This window comes from Mastomys coucha, unplaced genomic scaffold (genome assembly GCF_008632895.1).
Source record: "Mastomys coucha isolate ucsf_1 unplaced genomic scaffold, UCSF_Mcou_1 pScaffold16, whole genome shotgun sequence".
NCBI lineage: Eukaryota > Metazoa > Chordata > Mammalia > Rodentia > Muridae > Mastomys > Mastomys coucha.
In genome coordinates, this window is record NW_022196898.1 from 72165327 (window position 1) to 72182676 (window position 17350).

General features: G+C 38.7%; 1 protein-coding gene across 1 annotated transcript; it reads right to left on the reverse strand.

Annotated features, from left to right (window-relative positions):
- Positions 1-6501: 6501 nt before the first annotated feature.
- On the reverse strand, positions 6502-13558 carry LOC116094300 (rho GTPase-activating protein 20-like). The gene is made up of 6 exons (XM_031376165.1): positions 13425-13558; positions 12018-12202; positions 10655-10804; positions 8686-8727; positions 7759-7856; positions 6502-6590 (listed from the first exon to the last, which is right to left on the reverse strand). Coding segments are annotated over exons 2-6 (441 nt in total). The 5' UTR covers positions 12167-12202; positions 13425-13558; the 3' UTR covers positions 6502-6588.
- Positions 13559-17350: the final 3792 nt, after the last annotated feature.

A 17350-nucleotide genomic window follows, 5' to 3' on the forward strand; every position in this document is an offset into this window, starting at 1 on the left:
AGAAAATATCTAAAATAAAAAAAAAAAAAAAAGATCTCACACACTCTACTTTTTCATGTTTAAAGTATGTTTTGTTTGTGCAGACTAATTTCTACATGGTTTAATGGATTCACACTTTAAAAAATAATAATCATAATAAACCATTAAAATGAAAAAAAATCACTGTTTTCATGGTGATTTTACAATGTAGTACTGCAATGCTTAATTAAATGAGCTGCATATATCTAAGTTTAAAAATGAGCAGCAATGTCATATTGTCAAGGATGAAGATGGGTTATATGTCACCAAATATCCATATTTACTTATTCTCTTGATGTGTCTAGGATTTACTCAAATAAATCTAGGACATATTCAAGATATTAGATAGGATCTTGACTATGAAATCTAATATTGAGTTAATCATTCAAAACTCTAATTGGGTATAGTTTGTTTAGAGTAGACTCAGAAAAATAATAAAGGACTTCAGGGAAAAATTGCAAGGAAGGAGATATAGATCAAGGTGGTTTAATGGAAGAAAAGTAAATAATCTCTCTCTCTCTTTCTCTCTCTCTCTCTCTCTCACACACACACACACACATACACACACACATACACACACACTCATGCATACACACACATGCACACATATATAAATACACACACACAAACACACACACATACACACACACACATACAAGTTTAAATGGAAAAGGATAAGAGGGCAGAATAAAGGAGTTAATACGGGAAAGAATAACTAATACTAAAATTAGTTTTAAAATAACACATTTAAAACATATTACTATAGAAGCTTCCTAAAATAATCATTCATCTATTCAAAAAATTGAGGTTAGTTACAGTGTAATTTTCTTTTTTTAATCCTGAAAATATGTTTATTATACTTTTTTCCATTTTTTATTAGATATTTTCTTTATATACATGTCATGTGATATCTCTTTTCCCAGTTTCCCCTCCAAAAAAAAAAATAAAATAAAAACAACAAAACAACAACAACACCCCCGTTCTCTCCCCCTCCCTCTGCTCAGTAAGTGCTGGCTGACAGGAGCCCGATATAGCTCTCTCCTGAGAGGCTCTGACAGTACCTGACTAATACACAGGTAGAGCCTCACAGTCATTCATTGGACTGAGTACAGGGTCCCCAATGAAGGAGCTAGAGAAAGGACCCAAGGAGCTGAAGGGTTTGCCATCCCTTAGGACGAACAACAATATGAACTAACTAGTACCCTCAGAGCTCCCAGGGACTAAACCACCAACCAAAGAGTACACATGGGGGGACTCATGGCTCCAGATACATATGTAACAGAGGATGGCCAAGTCACTCATCAATGGGAGTAGAGGCCATAGGCCCTGTGAAGGTTCTATGCTACAATGTAATTTTCTAAGGATGCTCCTACTAGACAACACAACTTAACAAATAAAAACCTTAGTGCTTAATGGGTTACCTCTTAAAGAGTTGTTAGACCATGAGTTCCCATAAATCCCTCAGCAATAGGCCATTGCATTGATCTTGCTTCCCATGCAGTATTTGATATTTAGAATCTAATGCTGGAGATGTCATATGCTTGATTCACAGAAATAGAGAAATCAATCTTATACTCTCCTGGATTTATTCCTTATGTTTGTTATTCATAGAGCTGGACTGTGGTACACATACTTCTCGAGGAGAAAACAGTCAGACTTACACGGCTACAATCTTGTGAATAATAATAAAGTATGTTCTGGAAAGATAGTACAGTTCAGCAGCAGTAGCAAAACTGACACGGGCCTTACCAATAACGTTGCAAAATGCATTTAATGTCCAATTGACTAGATGAAACCCATACCATGTCACTCTTAGCACATGCATCAGAGGCCATAAGTGAAAAAGCAAGCACTGTTAAATCTGCTAAGTGCACACAATATCAAACTAATGGCTAATTATGTATAGTTATACTCATAGATCATCACATCATTCAACCCTCTGTCAGAGATGCTTCCTTTGTAGTAGATGGTGATTAACACAGAGACCTACCAGAGGTCAGTGTGCAAAGAGTCAGAGTCATTGGAGTACTAGCCATAAATGTCAACCACTTTTCTATACACAATGCATAATTTAGCACATGTAAACTCTGAACAATTGTTGGCACATGTGCCATAACAATACAAGGTGAAATTCCCAGGTAGAATCTCTTCAAGGAGGATGGAGGTAGTGAATGAGTTCCTTGCCTAATTGAAGAGCTATTGGCAATTGATAGCTGCTGTAAACATGATATTCAATTATATTTAATGATGTAGCTATTTATTTATAGATGGACCATTCTCCAGGAGATGGCATATGGGCAATAAAGTTAGATTGACATTTTTGTGTTTTAAGGGAAAAAAGAGTGCATAAATTTGGTTGGTTAGTAAATGGGTATGGATTTTGGATGAGTTGGAAGTGTGCCATTTGGTATGATGAAATACACTGGGTAAAATTTTCAAAGAGTTCATTTAAAAAGTATCTATATCTAAAGTACTCATTTAAAATTACTGATGGTTATAGAAAGTATAGAGTACATTCCATTCTTTAATGTGTCACATAATTTTGTCATCTGGATTGTTTCTGAAAGTGAATTTATAAATTGTTTTATCTCAATGTATTTGTCAGCTATGTGAGTTTTCTGATGGAGTCATTAAGGGTCTTGTTCATATAGTACCATATCTTTACTTGTGTTCCTTTTACCTCCTTCAGTTGCCTTATTGCTCTAGCTAAGACTTCAAACACTACATTGGACAGTAATAGATAAGAGTCCTTTTTTGCTGGCCTCTTCTCCTAACAAACCTCCATCCTGCTGAGTGAAAATTAACATAACAGAAATTTTAAAAAGTTGAAAATTTAGTTGATTCTTGGATTTCTTCACTCATGATGATTGTTTCTAGCTCTGTCTACTTATCAGAAAAATTTGTAGTTTTGTTTTTCCTAACAGTTGAGTAGAAAAAGAGTGAGCAGAAAGCACTGTGCACATGTATGAAGGTGTCAAAGGATAAATTAGTAAACATCAAAATTATCTGAGATGTAGTTTTATTATAAAGGATAGTACTTATATAGTTCACCTAAAGCATTTACATATGTTAACATCTCTTTTGAGGTTCCAATGACTTAGGACTTTTACATCCTCAGATCTTTACCGTTTGCATTTACATAACGTAAAATATTTTCTTAGATTCTCATAATTTTAGACCTTCATAACTTGACCAGATAGATAATCTAGGAGTTGCATAGTGGAGGTGGAGTTGGTTTGCTAACATACATTTCAGATTTCGGTTGGGTTATGCAGAAAGGTCTTACTTACCTGCTGGGATGAGAGCCAGGTAAGCTTGGAAAAAGGATAGAAGATATTTGGTATTAGCGTGCCTTATGTGCTGTAGGTAGTTAATAGTGTGCTGTGTTGATTCAGGTATTAAAGGATAGTTGGGTATAACTACTACTTGGATAAAAGAGATAGAATGATGGGTTTGAGGTCCATGAGGCTAGAGAAGGGTGGAAGGGTGCAGATTTGTGGGGGTTGGGATGTAGGCAGAAGGGTCTTTATAGGGTTTTATGATGTTCAGCAAAGGAAAAGAGTTGGCATTCCATATAGTGAGACTGACTAAATAAGTGGACAGAAAGCCAGAGGGGTTCGAGGAATTTGAACAGTGAGAGAATGTTCAAATGGAGGCTGTGGTGCTTTGCAAGAAAACGGTCTCCATAGTCTCATAGGGAACAGCATTATTAGGAGATGTGGCTCAGTTGGGGTAGGTGTGGCCTTCATTGAGTTCATTTCCTGCTGAACTCTCAACTCCTTCTCCAGTACCATGTCTGCCTGCATTCTGCTTTGTTTCCTGCCATGATGATAGTAGAATAACCCTCTGAAACTACAAGCCAGCTCCAATTAAATGTGTTCCTTTATAAGACTTGAATGATAGGTCAGTGAAAAGGGAATGGGTAGGTGGGAGGTGGACCCTCATAAAAGCAGGGGGAAGGGGTTTTGGAAGGGGAAATTGGGAAGGCGAATAACATGCAAAATGCAAATAAAATAACCAACAGCAGCAGCCATGGTGTCTCTTCACAGCAATGAAACCCTAAGACAGGGGCTGAGTACAGGAAGAGGAGAACAGATGCTTGAGTGCCTTGAGAGCTGTTGTTGGGGTAGAAGGCAAAATCCATGCCAACTTTGGAAAAAAATATCTCTTCCTAGGAAGGGAATAGGGCATGGGGTAATGAGAAAAGGAAAAGCCTTTGAAGGAGCAAGTTAAGGGAGAGGTCTGTGGTGATCTGGAAGACTGGCCATGTATTCTGACTATGGAGAAGTGAGCAAGACTCTAGAATTCTCTCAAGACACAAAATGTGTCCCTGGTATCTAGGAGGAATATGAGGAGGTGACCTGACACAGGAAGCAAAATTCTAGGCTCCTAGAGAGTGCTCATTATGAGTTTAATCAGGTCAGTCAATATCAGAGATCTGAGAAGAATAAGTTATAGTAGGAGGTATGACCCAAATGGTCTATGTATCATTTAAAATGACAGAGACTTTCCCATTCCCTAGATGGTTGTCCTAGGCTCCTGTGGTGTCTATGGCTGCTCAGTGGTGGTAGGCTGTAAGCTGTCACATAGGACAACATTTAATCTTTAGTTGCCACACAGATCATCTTTGTCCTTTGGCTGTCAGACCTAGGTCTTATTTTTCCTATAAAGGAACTCATAAAACTTACCTTACTTTGACTGGGCAGAGGAGGGCAATCAACCTAAATGTGTACACTGTTTGAGCAAAGCCCTAGCAGCAGACAAGGTATGAGGCAGTTCTGTCCCATAAGCAGTATTACCACAATTAAGATGGAGTTGTTGTGCCCCATCTGTCTTCTTTGGGGACCTTAAGGTTTCTGCTGGGAGTGGGTATTTGCCTCTATTACAGGAAGTTTATCCTTTTTAAGTACCATATTCAGATCTCTGAAGAGTTTAAGGACCATCTATTTAGGAAGTATACATGATTTTAGGCTCAACACTGAAAACACATACAAGAGGCTAAATGAAGCTGGGATTAAATGAATTACATAATAGTTTATAAGTCAGTCATTAGATGATTTTTAAGAGTTAACAGTGGAGATGAGAGCTTGAGAAGTATAGAAAAGAGCAAAGTGTAAGAAATTTAGAGATCATTTATCTGCACAGTGGCAATTATTGAGAGCTGCTGCAGGCCAAGTATGACTTCTTTCCAGTTGGGTTGTGCAGAGTGGATGGGCTAGGAGTAGATTGGTCAGGATCAAGAAAGGGAAGTCAGCAAGAGAACATAGTCAGAGGCAAGGACATCTGAGAGAGTCCAAGTGACCATGAACCTGAGCTGGGCATGAACATGAACATGGGAAAGGGGTGCAGGATGGACTAGAAGGAAGATCTGGATCATAGAGAGCTGGATCATAGGGAGAGTGTTCCTCTATGGTGCCAAAGGTGAGAAGTAAAGCTTAGTTTTAGGGAGGAAGCAAGCAGAAGCAGCTACTGCAATAGCAAGCTTCATGAGCCGTCTGAGCAGCAAGCTCCAGAGGAGAGCTCTGGCAGTAAGCTCCCGCAGTAGGGCAGTCAGGGAAGCCATGGTGAGCTCCCAGAGTTGTGTGACATAGCAGTGGCAGTGGAAGATTTGGCAACCAATAGAACATGAGGCAGGAAACAAAATATAAGGGAAGGCTTGGAGCTGAGGTAAAGAGGGCAGAAATGCAGGTATTTGTAGGAAGGGAAAGGAGTATCGTCTTCCATGTTTCCTTGCCCACAACAACTGTAAAGGTTGCCTTAGTTCGGTTTATTTCTTTTCTTGAATTTAGGGAACATAGGTATGCGCCATTTTTGAGTCAGGTATGAGTTTGAGTCTTTAGAAGACATCTCAGAGGCGTATTAGTCAAGATGAAGGGAGCAAATACCTTTGCTAATGATGGCTGGGGAAACAAGGTGAAGAGCCAAGGGCATCCCTCAGGGTCTACAGTGGCCAAAGGGAGGTACCTCGGAGGGAAGGATCGTTACCCAAGCTCTCTCTCGCCAAGAGGGAGACATAATAGTCTGAGGAGAAATCCCGGGACCGTTGAGAGGATATCTGGATAGTTAAGGACATTCAATTCCCGAAGAATAGTCTCCACACATGAGAGGGAAACCACCAACCAAGCCAAACTGAGAGGAATGGGCCTGCCAGGAGTCCACAGGGAAACTGAGAGGAATGGGCCTGCCAGCCATCTGGGGGTAGTCCACACAGGGGCTGCTGACGGCCAAAGTCGGGTGTGTCCTTCCAATTTTCATAATGCAGATTGGGACACTAGATGCTCAAGGGTCATCACCCAGTGTTCTACAGAATGTTTAGGGTGGCTAGTAAGGGGAAAGTCTCCAATTAGCCTCTTTTGAATGCAGAGAGAAGGCACTGGGCGGTCTGGAAAGTGCAAATCTGGGTCCGGGGTCCTGTCACAATCTGAGTCATGGCAACAGATTTGGAGGTCCCAGAGGGGGTACAAAACACAACCAGACAGCAAATTCTCAACATAAAGAATATTTTATTTATCCTGGAGGGAACAAAGTCCCGGGTCTTCCTCTGGATTGGGTAAAGACAGCAGCAGGTGTCTCTGCAGGTGTGGTTTTTAAGAAAATAAAGGAAAAGTCTAAGTTAGGATACATTGTTAAGTCTTTATCTCTGTCTTTCTGTGTATCTGTTTCTAACTCCCTTGGTGCCTTTCTGTCACTGTGTGTCTGTGTGTCCATCTGCTCCCGTGTGTGTGTGTGTGTGTGTGTGTGTGTGTGTGTGTGTGTGTGTGTGTGTGTGTGTGTGTGTGTGTGTGTGTGTGTGTGATTGTCTTAGTGCTAGGGATTATTTCTATAAATGTACCACATCCCAAGCAAACGATCTTTACTAAAATGTCACCTGACAATGATTTCACGTTACTAACTGTGGCCTAGGAATAAAAGAATCCCAAAGCAGAGGTGATATCTTGTGTGAAAATAACCAGTAAGTAATCTGTTTTAGACATATGCTCAGAATGTGGTTAGAGGAGTTTCTCAGGCTAAAGACAGGGATCTGTGGGTACAGAGGCCTTCTCCAAACCTGATGACTAAGGTTAGATCCCAGAATATGTTTGGACAGAAAGATCAATACAAACTGTCCTCTTATATCCACAAATACCTTGGCACAGACCTACACACACACACACACACACACACACACACACACTAATGGTAGTTATATAAAAGATATCCATATACTTAAGAGGAGATGAGGATAAAGAGCCATGGTCATGGAGCTGACCTCTGTACATTGCATAGAGCATCAAAGAGCAAGGAATAGCAGAAGACAAAATGAAAGTGGAAAATGTCATCAAATAGGTAAATATGTGAACATAATATATGGTATTCTCACTGTCTTATACCTCCATGTACATTTATAATTAAACTTGAATAAACAAATTTATTTTAAAAGAAAATATTTTTTTGGAAATTAAATTTTAGAACAGTTTATAATCATTTACTATGAACTACGTATTTTAAGTTTAGGAACTGTAACTAACTCAACTTATTCTTTCTTCATTCTGCCTGGTACTTTTCACATGTAAGTATGCATGATGTACACATAAACATTTTCCACACAGTAATGTATAACATCTCTCCCCCTTCTCTTCTCCTGCTTCCTCTTCCTTTACCTCTCTCCCTTATTCTACCTCTCTTCATTCCCTCGTTCTTATACATCCTGTCAACCTTGCTCCCCGAGGCAGAATCCCTTCATGTTGTCGTTGGTCTTACATGCGCATGCGCTGGTGCAGCCTTGGCTGTGATCCCTGGAAACCTGCAGTACAGTAGTACTCTTATTCTCAACCCTCTTCTTGGCTTCGTTAATGGATCTGCGCAAAAGCAACCAAACAGCACAGCACAGTAAAGGGAAGGAGAAAGCAAATAGCTCATTGCCAAGTGAATCATTGCTAATCTCATCTACTATCGTCTCATCTACTATCTTATAATCTCATCTACTATCTTATAATCTCATCTACTAACTTCTGAATGAATTTTTTTTCTTGGTTTTTCGAGACGGTTTCTCTGTGTAGCCCTGGCTGTCCTGGAACTCACTCTGTAGACCAGGCTGGCCTTGAACTCAGAAACCCGCCTGCCTCTGCCTCCCAAGTGCTGGAATTAAAGGCGTGTGCCACCACTGTCCAGCGTGAATGAAAATTCATAAACTCCGTTATGAAATGTAGATTGAGAAGTATGGAAAAAAGATTTCATCAAAAAGACATGGTTTGGGAAGAAGAGATGAGAGCTTAATAGGTAAATCCCAACACCAAAAGTTTGCCATTCACGAAAAGAGCCAACGCCTTCTTAACTCCCAGGGTGGAAAGCATCAGATAGAGCGATTGTTCATGACAGAGTAACCTCTACTGAAAAGAGTTTAATATAGGTCTAGGGAGAGCTGTTTACTCTGTAGACTGAAGAGGCGAAAACAATGATCGTGGCAACCAGAACTGCCTCAAACAATAAACAAATTACATGTTTTTAACTAGAGGACAGATAGCAGCGACCAGGGAATATCTAGTAAAGCCACACGGGAGTGTGTGTGTGGGGGGGGGACATCTGACAGTTTTCTTAAGAAAGGGGGCACTGTTCTGAGGTCATTGGTTTGCAGAGCCTGACATTCCTTTATCACTAACGAATTAATATATAAACATCAGAAAATACCTTTGGATGAAAAAACACCACCATTTTTTCTGTTCCTTGGTACTGTAATTTAAAAAAAATGAGAAAGAAATTAGAATGTGGGGAGTTTTTGTACTAAAATATTTAAGATAGTCTCTCATAAAAATATTAAAATCCACTTTTTACCAATGAGGTACAGGTGTAAGTTGTATCCTCTACAAATTTGGACTATTTATTGATCGATGATCGATTCTTTTTTTTTCTTTTTTTTTGGGGGGGGGTGGTTTGAGACAGGATTTCTCTGTGTAGCCCTGGCTGTCCTGGAACTCACTCTGTAGACCAGGCTGGCCTCAAACTCAGAAATCTGCCTGCCTCTGCCTCCCAGGTGCTGGGACTAAAGTCATCTTTAACTGGTAACCTAAGTGGATAGAAAGGTCACTACCGTGAAGGTCGATTGGGATTTTAAGACCCAAGTATAACTATGAACCAGGAGCTGTGTGATCATGGCTGGGCCAAGCAACTTCACTAAGCTTTAATTTCACATGTATAAATGTGCAGTTAAGGCTTGCAGTGTCCAAACAGCTTGAGGCCGGGCTTATACAGAATGATGTCATTATTCACATTAAATCACATGTAAAGCAATTGACATTTGGAGAGTGCACTGTTAGCCCTCAAAGAAGACCAATAAAGAAAAAAATGAATCATGACTTATTTTCTTATACAAATTACAGAACTGTAATATATACCATTTGTTCCTACAAAATCAATCTTTCTTTTTTTTTTTTTTTTTTTTTTTTTTTTTTTTTTTTTTTTTTTTTTTTTTTTTTTTTTTTGTGAGTGAGCAAGTCCTTTGGTGCTAAGTCCTAGTAAGTCCTCTGCTTTTTCATTTAGCTTTTAGAACTGTAGTTGAAAGGGCTAAAATCCACCATCATTTCTGAAATGTAATCAAATTGCATGTATGTTTCCATCTGTGACATTGGTCACATTGACAGTGCATGTAAACACCAGCACTATTTAGTTGAACAGGGCTTTTTTTTTATTCAAACAGCAAACCCTAGTCCCATTCATCTTATTATCCTTGTTCACACACTGGGCTTTTTTTTCTTTCTTTCTTTCTATTCATTATTTCAACATTTGAGATATTTCCACCTTTTTGGAAATTATGATTCATGCTTCTAACAACATTCATGCACAGATACTTTATATCTATTTTTTTGTGGATCTACACCCAGGATTGGGGTCTCAGAGTCACGTGGAAATCCTTTGTATCTTCTTGTGGCATCACGGACAGCTTCTTCTCCAAGAAGTAGCACATTTTATGTTTGCACCATCAATGGCTCCCAGGCTTCCTACTTATATTCTGTTTGCAACCAGCTCTTATCCTCTCTGAAATGCCAAAGCCGATAAGCTGCTACACAGACATTTGAGAGTCTAGCACTTGATGATTTAATTATTTGCTTAATTCAATGTGACTTTTTAAGAAAATCCATTTGGGAATAAAATAAATTTCCAAGACTAAATTAGACTACCCAACATCTCTGGAAAAAAAAAATGATTAAACTCATGTAGTTTTAGAACTCAGATAATAGCAGACCATTGTGAAGAGAGGACCATAGTGCATGGAGTAGATCCATGCAGCCCCCAACCTTTACAGAATGTTAATAGCCCCGACTTTCCACACCACGTGCCTTGCATAACTGTGTTCAAACCCCACTGATCAAGACATAACGAATCTCTTCCAGTCTGCCCATTTACACACATTAAGATACAGAAACCAGTGTGGTGGAAGGTACATGGGAAACAAATGTCAACCTTGGGCAAAAAAAAAACCAAAAAAACAAAAACAAAAAACAAAAAACTCAACAGCCTATTACAATCACGTTAAAAATAGATTATTTTTTTAAACTTTTAAGAAGTCTATATTTTCTTTGTATGCTAAAGAGTATGAAGCTTGACCCTGGATTTCCATAACCTACAGCTTGTTAATGCAGGTCTAAGCTTTAGGTCTTACCTAAAGGTGGCCACAAAATTTTCCATGGGCCAGAAAAGAAAGATGGACTTGCAGGTAGCACTGTTGTCTCCCCCAACGAGGTCTGCGTAGTCAAAAATCCAGAGGCAACTCAGTGGGATGATATATTTTACCTTAAGCTTCTTCTTTTGTCTAAGAAGGGAATCAAATGACTGTTAGTTTGCTTGTCAATGTATGTGGAACTGCTCATGGCAGAACCCTGCTCTTCCTCTACAGAACAGAGGAGGACACATCAGTCTCTATCATCCAGACACAGCCCATCCCATGGTGGATGGGTCTCAACAAAGCTTCCAGCAAGCAAAGTTTGTATCAGATCCAAACTAAATACACTTTTTCTATTACCACACAAAAAAGCCAGAGATTGTCTAGTATTTTATGACCTGAAAGGGCTCAGTATTACTGTACTATTTTTAAAATGTGAAGATTTGACTCCATATGTATGAGGCTAGAAATTCCATTCCAACAATTCTCCCCATTATTTATTGAAGATCTAAGATGTCCTCCTTCCTTAAAAACCAAACCAGGAAAGTTTTATAAAAGGATGAGAGAGCCATTTCATTCCATAATATTTCTGAGCAGCAGCCACAGGCTAAGAAATATGTCATATAGTCTAAGGTCATTGTGTCCTGCATTCCTAAAGTCACTGTATCAAGCAGTCTGCTCTAGACCTACTTTGCAGTTGAGTTGACTCTGAGAACAGTTAATAAGTGAGAGCAATGCCCTGGATCACAACCTAGGCAGCCCGACAGCCAACCACAGCTCAGAATATCTAGGGTCCTGGGTCTTACCCACTTCCCATAGTTTCTACTGGCATGAATTCTGTGGAGTAATTCTCCCATCTTTCTCTACTTGTTTCTCTTTCCTTGCCAGAGCTGTTATCTTTTATACTGGATTTTGTCTTTATTTTGAGAGCAAAGGGAGAATTACATGACTTTATGACCAGTGAAATGACATACGATCTTTATGTCCATACAATATATATTTGCATTCAAATACATGCATCAAGAGGACCCTTGTCAGTCATATTTAGCAATATTTAATTTTTAGAAAAAAAGTTATTATATAGGTAATGAGTTCCTGAAACTTGCAATCTCCCTCAATCAGCTACAGATGTGATAGAAATATTGGCATGTGCCAATATGCCTGGTTCTTTTTCATCATTCTCGATTGTATTCTCCACAGGAGTGGACAGCAGAACAGAATTTTTACTAATTCTTGTTTAATAAGTGGGGACAAATTACTTGCCAAAAAAGGAAAAAAAATAAACCTTTATATTTTTGTACCGATAAGGACTGGTGAAATGGTACCCCTTCCCAATAGAGAGGATGATTATATAAGTACATACACATTATTAGACACAACCAAAACATCATTGAACAAGAAGAGATGGCGCCTCTTCTTTCTCCAGCCTCTTCTGAGTGCCACAGGGCCTTGGAGCAGCAAGTTTCCAGGTATGGCATCCAAAAACAACGCTCTCTGAGCAAGGGTTTCCATGTCAGGAGAAAGGTCTTTCCTGGAACAAGTCAAACACTAACAGAACAGATAATCAGTGGATAATTTATGGGATGCATTTTACATGCTAAATTTAAAGGTTGATGTGTAATTAAAACAGTCTCAATTGTTAAAGCCGGTCTCTACTAAAGTATGTGTGTGTGTTTGTGCGATGTATGGCGGTGAATAGAAATAAAATAAAATTAGATCAATGTATCAAAATACTATAATGAAACAAATTATTGACAAGTCCTTTTGTTTATAGAGTGTCATTTATTTATTTTTTAGAGTGCCTTTTAAATGTTCAAACCCTGGTGATGGTGATACAGTAGATTTTGAAGTCTGAAAACTGTGTGTTTACTGATCTGTTAATATTTAAATTAACAAAATGAGGAAGATCTTCTCATTTTGAGAAGAACTTCTACTAAGGACTGCCTTTGAATTAATACTGATTTACATAGTCTGATATGTTGGATGAGGTTAAATAATAAAATAAGCTCTACATACAAAAAATACTACAGTGAAATCCATTACTTTGTACATTATCTAAGTAGGTTTAAAGGAAATAAAATAAACATCTTGGGTTGTTTTCCTAATTTGTATCTCTAAAATCAATATTTACAGGAGCAATCTGCCCAAACACAAGCCAATTTTCAAAGAAGATATGGATGCAATAGTTTTTATAAGTTAAGTTATGAATAACCAGTGAAGATAAAAGATAAAGGGGGACCCTAAGACAGCGGCTGTCCATACACATGTAAGACATTGATAGGATGATTGTGAAATAGTTCTAATTTGGTTTCCAATTTTATGATAATACGGATAAGTGAGAAGTTCAATTCTATCTTAGGTAAAACAACACCAAGTTTTTGAACATAGCTGTTAAGAAAATCAAGCAACATTGGAAACATCAAAATGTTGCTGGAAACAAAAGAAATCTTAATATATTTCTTAAAATATGATCTTTTTCCAAGAAGAGGTAAAACTACTAGATGCAATAGAACATAAAACCTCTCTCATAACTCAAATATCTCCCTAGATATTTTTCTGACATGTAACCCCTGAGCATGTCCCCCGTAACAGTATCAAGGTTGCTTTCTTGAGTTGAACAGCACTGAACATTACTAACAGGAGTTACAGTTCATGAGGCCAGTGATAATGTTAAGAATTAGTTCACATGTGCTGAAGGAAACAAATGAAAACACTTCTTGAAACCACCAGTCTCTCCTGATGTTGAAAATTGGTAGAAAATGAAGAATACCTTCACTGGGGATCCTGGAATGGATGGTCTTTCAAAGGACTTGAAGCTATTTCTTCCTTGGCTCTAATATCAAAGATGGCTTCAGCAGTTGGCAGACCAACTGCTGGCCTGTGAGAATTCTGCAGTAGTCAGGGTGACAGACCAAAGTGATGTCATGGTTCTAAGCTTCATGTGGTAACTGACAAAGTGTCAGTTTTATTTCATTTCCATTCAATTTTAGCTTGATAAAAATTATGCTTGAGAAAATTTGAGATTCACAATAGTTGTAAGGAGTAACACGGAATCTCCAAATGTTTAGAGTGATTTGGATCAATAGTAAACCTTATCCCCAAACTCTAGTGCATTCTCATAACCTGGTACAGACAATAGTATGTTAACTGATGTGATGGCTGGAATGGTAAGTGATGTTTGATTACACCATTTGACATCTAATAAGAGAAGTTTTGATACTGTCACATCAGAGTGAACTGTCATCATGAAATGGGAGTTTCTGAGAGAGCACCTGATGAGACCGGAAGTCAGGCAGAGTAGGAGAGACTAGTCTTTATCTCTAAAAATAACCTCCATGCAAAGCCTGTCATAGGATCCAGAAAAACAACCTTATTCGGTTCAAAGGGCCACACTCCCAAGTGCCACCACCCTTCAGTACTGCCACATGGGGGCCTAAACTTTATCCCACGAGCCCATGGGACCAAAACATATCTGATTATAGGCCTAGGATGTTAATACTGCTACATATAAGATTATGACGTTCCCACTACTAAGAAAATGCTTTATTTTTGTACAATCATAACAATTGATATTTAGTGTTGACCACCCTTTTAATGGTCATCACATATTAATTCTCTATCGCTCTAGCACTTTTTCAAGAACACAGTACATCAGTAGCAAAGGTCATACTAGACCTTTTCGTAATTTTTCTCAATCCACATAATTGGATGTTTACTCAGTGATTTATAATACTGTATATCATTGAAGGTTCAGTCATAGAGTATCATGTGTGCATCATGCCTGTGTAACACATATTTCTCGATATTTTTCTTTCTTTAATAATTTCACTATTGAAATTATTGTGGTTGCCTGAAGTTTGTTGATATTGTAAATGTAGCTTTTAGAATAATTTGTATAGAGGTTTTCCCGTTTTTTTAAATGCCTCGAGTGTTTATTTTGTAACATTTACCTGCACTGAGGATGATTGCCAGTGTGCACATGATAATGGCTTTTCCCTTATATATTAATATTTCATATTTTTATATACTGCTTTGTTTCAACAGAACTGAGAATGTAAGAAAAAAACCATCTTAAATGAAAATGGACAGTGAGTGGAGCTCTCCGGGTCAGAAAGATTTGGTGCCCATGCTCCCTTGCCTTTCAGCTTTCCTCTGGCCCTATTTCAGGCCTCTGAACATATTAGAAAGTACATAAAGACACCACACTGTGCTAGTACTGGCTGGCCCAGTGGTCAACCTACCTGATCACGGCCTTCTTTTGCTTGGATATATACTCTCTGAAGGGGCTGAGTGGCTTGCTTCTATGCAAGTATCTGTCCTTTAGATAGCATAATGGCTGGTCTGACACTAAGGTACCCTGGCCTTTTTTGAGCAGGCTCGAGAAGCAGCTGTGGTAGAGACTTATGGAAACCTATTACTTGGACCAAGATGGGTGAAAATGTCCTAGCCCCGAGCCTCTTTTATACCAACAAGAAGTCATACTATTGGCACTTCAAGCAGCTGCCACCTGCATCTGACCATCTTTTTCTCTTCTCATGCAGCTCCAACTTGGTCTGGTGGGCACCACAGAGCTTCAGTGCAAAACAGAGTGCTCGGCCACAGACTGTTTCATGCTGGCAAGCTGGATGAAGTATGGGGTTCTAGTTCACACAGGATTGGGTTCCAGAGACACCGCAGCAGCACCAATCGCTTCTCATGGTGTTTTAGTTAGTGTTTTACTGCTGTGAACAGACACCATGACCAAGACAAGTCTCATTAAGGACAGCATTTAATTGGGGCTGGCTTATAGATTCAGGGGTTCAGTCCATTATTATCATCAAGGTGGGACTATGGCAGCATCCATGCAGGCATGGTGCAGACAGAGTTGAGAGTTCTACATTTTCATCTGAAGGCTGCTCGTGGAAGGCTTGTTTCCAGACAGCTAGGATGACAGTATTTAAGCCCATCCCCACAGTTTCACACCTACCCCAACAAGGCCACACCTCATTATAATGCCTCTCATCCGGCCTATGATATACAAACACATGGTGTGGTTCTACATCCATCACTGGAAAAGGTAGAAAAGGCTTGGCTGTGGAGCCCTCTAGTAGGTCCAGCATCCTACCCATCTCTGCAATCACCCCTCCTTCCTGAAAAGATACCTCAAGTATCTCTCCTCCTAAAGCAGTGATTCTCTACCTTTCTAAGGCTGTAACCTTATAATATAGTTCTTTCTATTGTGGTTCCCCCCAGCCATAAAATTATTTTCATTGCTACTTCATAACTGTAATTTTGATACTGTTATGAATTGTAATGTAAAAACATGTCTGTCCCATGGTCTTACGTGACTCTTGTGAAAGAGTCATTTGACCCCCAGGTTGAGAACTGCTTTACCAGAGTCACAAAGCTAGTGCTTTGCACGAAGACCCCCATTCCAGAGTGTCAGGTTTCTGGAGGACTGTGGTTCTTCCCTAGCTTTTGAAGGACAAGTACATCTTGGCTCTAATTGTGGTACATGCATGCCTTCATGATTGGCTTTCCTCTCAGCCTACTGTCCTGCACAGAGCAAGACTGAAATTTTCTCCGAGACCGAGACAGATTTCCTTCCATCTTATTAAATACTTATTTAAATGTGTATCATTTACTAACCATTAGACTCTACAGGCTTTCCAGCTCTCATAGGTGTTCCCTTGGAATCAACAGCCCCAAGTTAAATTGCTAGCCTGTGAAGTGTCTTGCATGGGCTTAATCTTTGATTATTCTCATTTATAATAAAATGTACTTAATGTTTCTTAGATGTCCATGTTTCCTATGAAGCTTATCATTCATAATTTCAAAGAATAAAATAAATTTAATGTCAAGATCATTCCTTGTATTGTATTTTTCCTTCCCTTTTTACCTTTCCTGAAATCTTAGGTGGTCACACTTGATTCCTTTTGATGTCTAGATCTTTTACCTTGACAAATTTCCACACTCTTCCCAATGGACCATGGTTGCTGTTTCCACACACTTCCCAATGGACCATGGTTGCTTTTCTTCCTGATGTTATGATCTCCACACCTTTGAATGTGGAACTATGACAGAGCTCCAGGGAGTGGACTGTGATCTCAGCCCTCACTAGACACTTCGACGAATAATGAAATCCAAACTGTACTGCCTGAGACGATTGTAAAGTTCCATCTCTATTCTGAGTCAGCATATATCTGGATTTCAGAAAGTTGTTTACTATTATATAACAAAGGCAATAATGAAATGAGTCTAATAAGCGACTACCAGATTTTAGGCTTGTACTTTCCTCTCTCTGTATGACTTCAGTTTTAGAAAAGATCTTCCATCATTCTCTAACATTTTTTACTCAAAATGGTGGAATTTAATGAATGTTGACCATGCCATTTTTTTCATGAATAATCAGAATGCATTTGTTTCCAAAATAATGAAACTAAATGAGTTATAATATATAAATATCTAATAATAATGTTGAATTGTGACATTTAGTAAATGTATTGCAATATGGAGTAAATTTTAGAACAGAGATTAGAAGTAATTTTTGAAACTATAACTTTGTCTTTTTAAAATATAGGAGCAGTGAATAGACACAATATACCTCATAGATTAAAGTGAAGTCAATAGAGAGCTGTCCATGTACATAAGTCAAAGAAGGCAGACAAAAAGGCTAACTATGTGGGTGTTACACTGTGATGTGTGAAGTCTGTATGG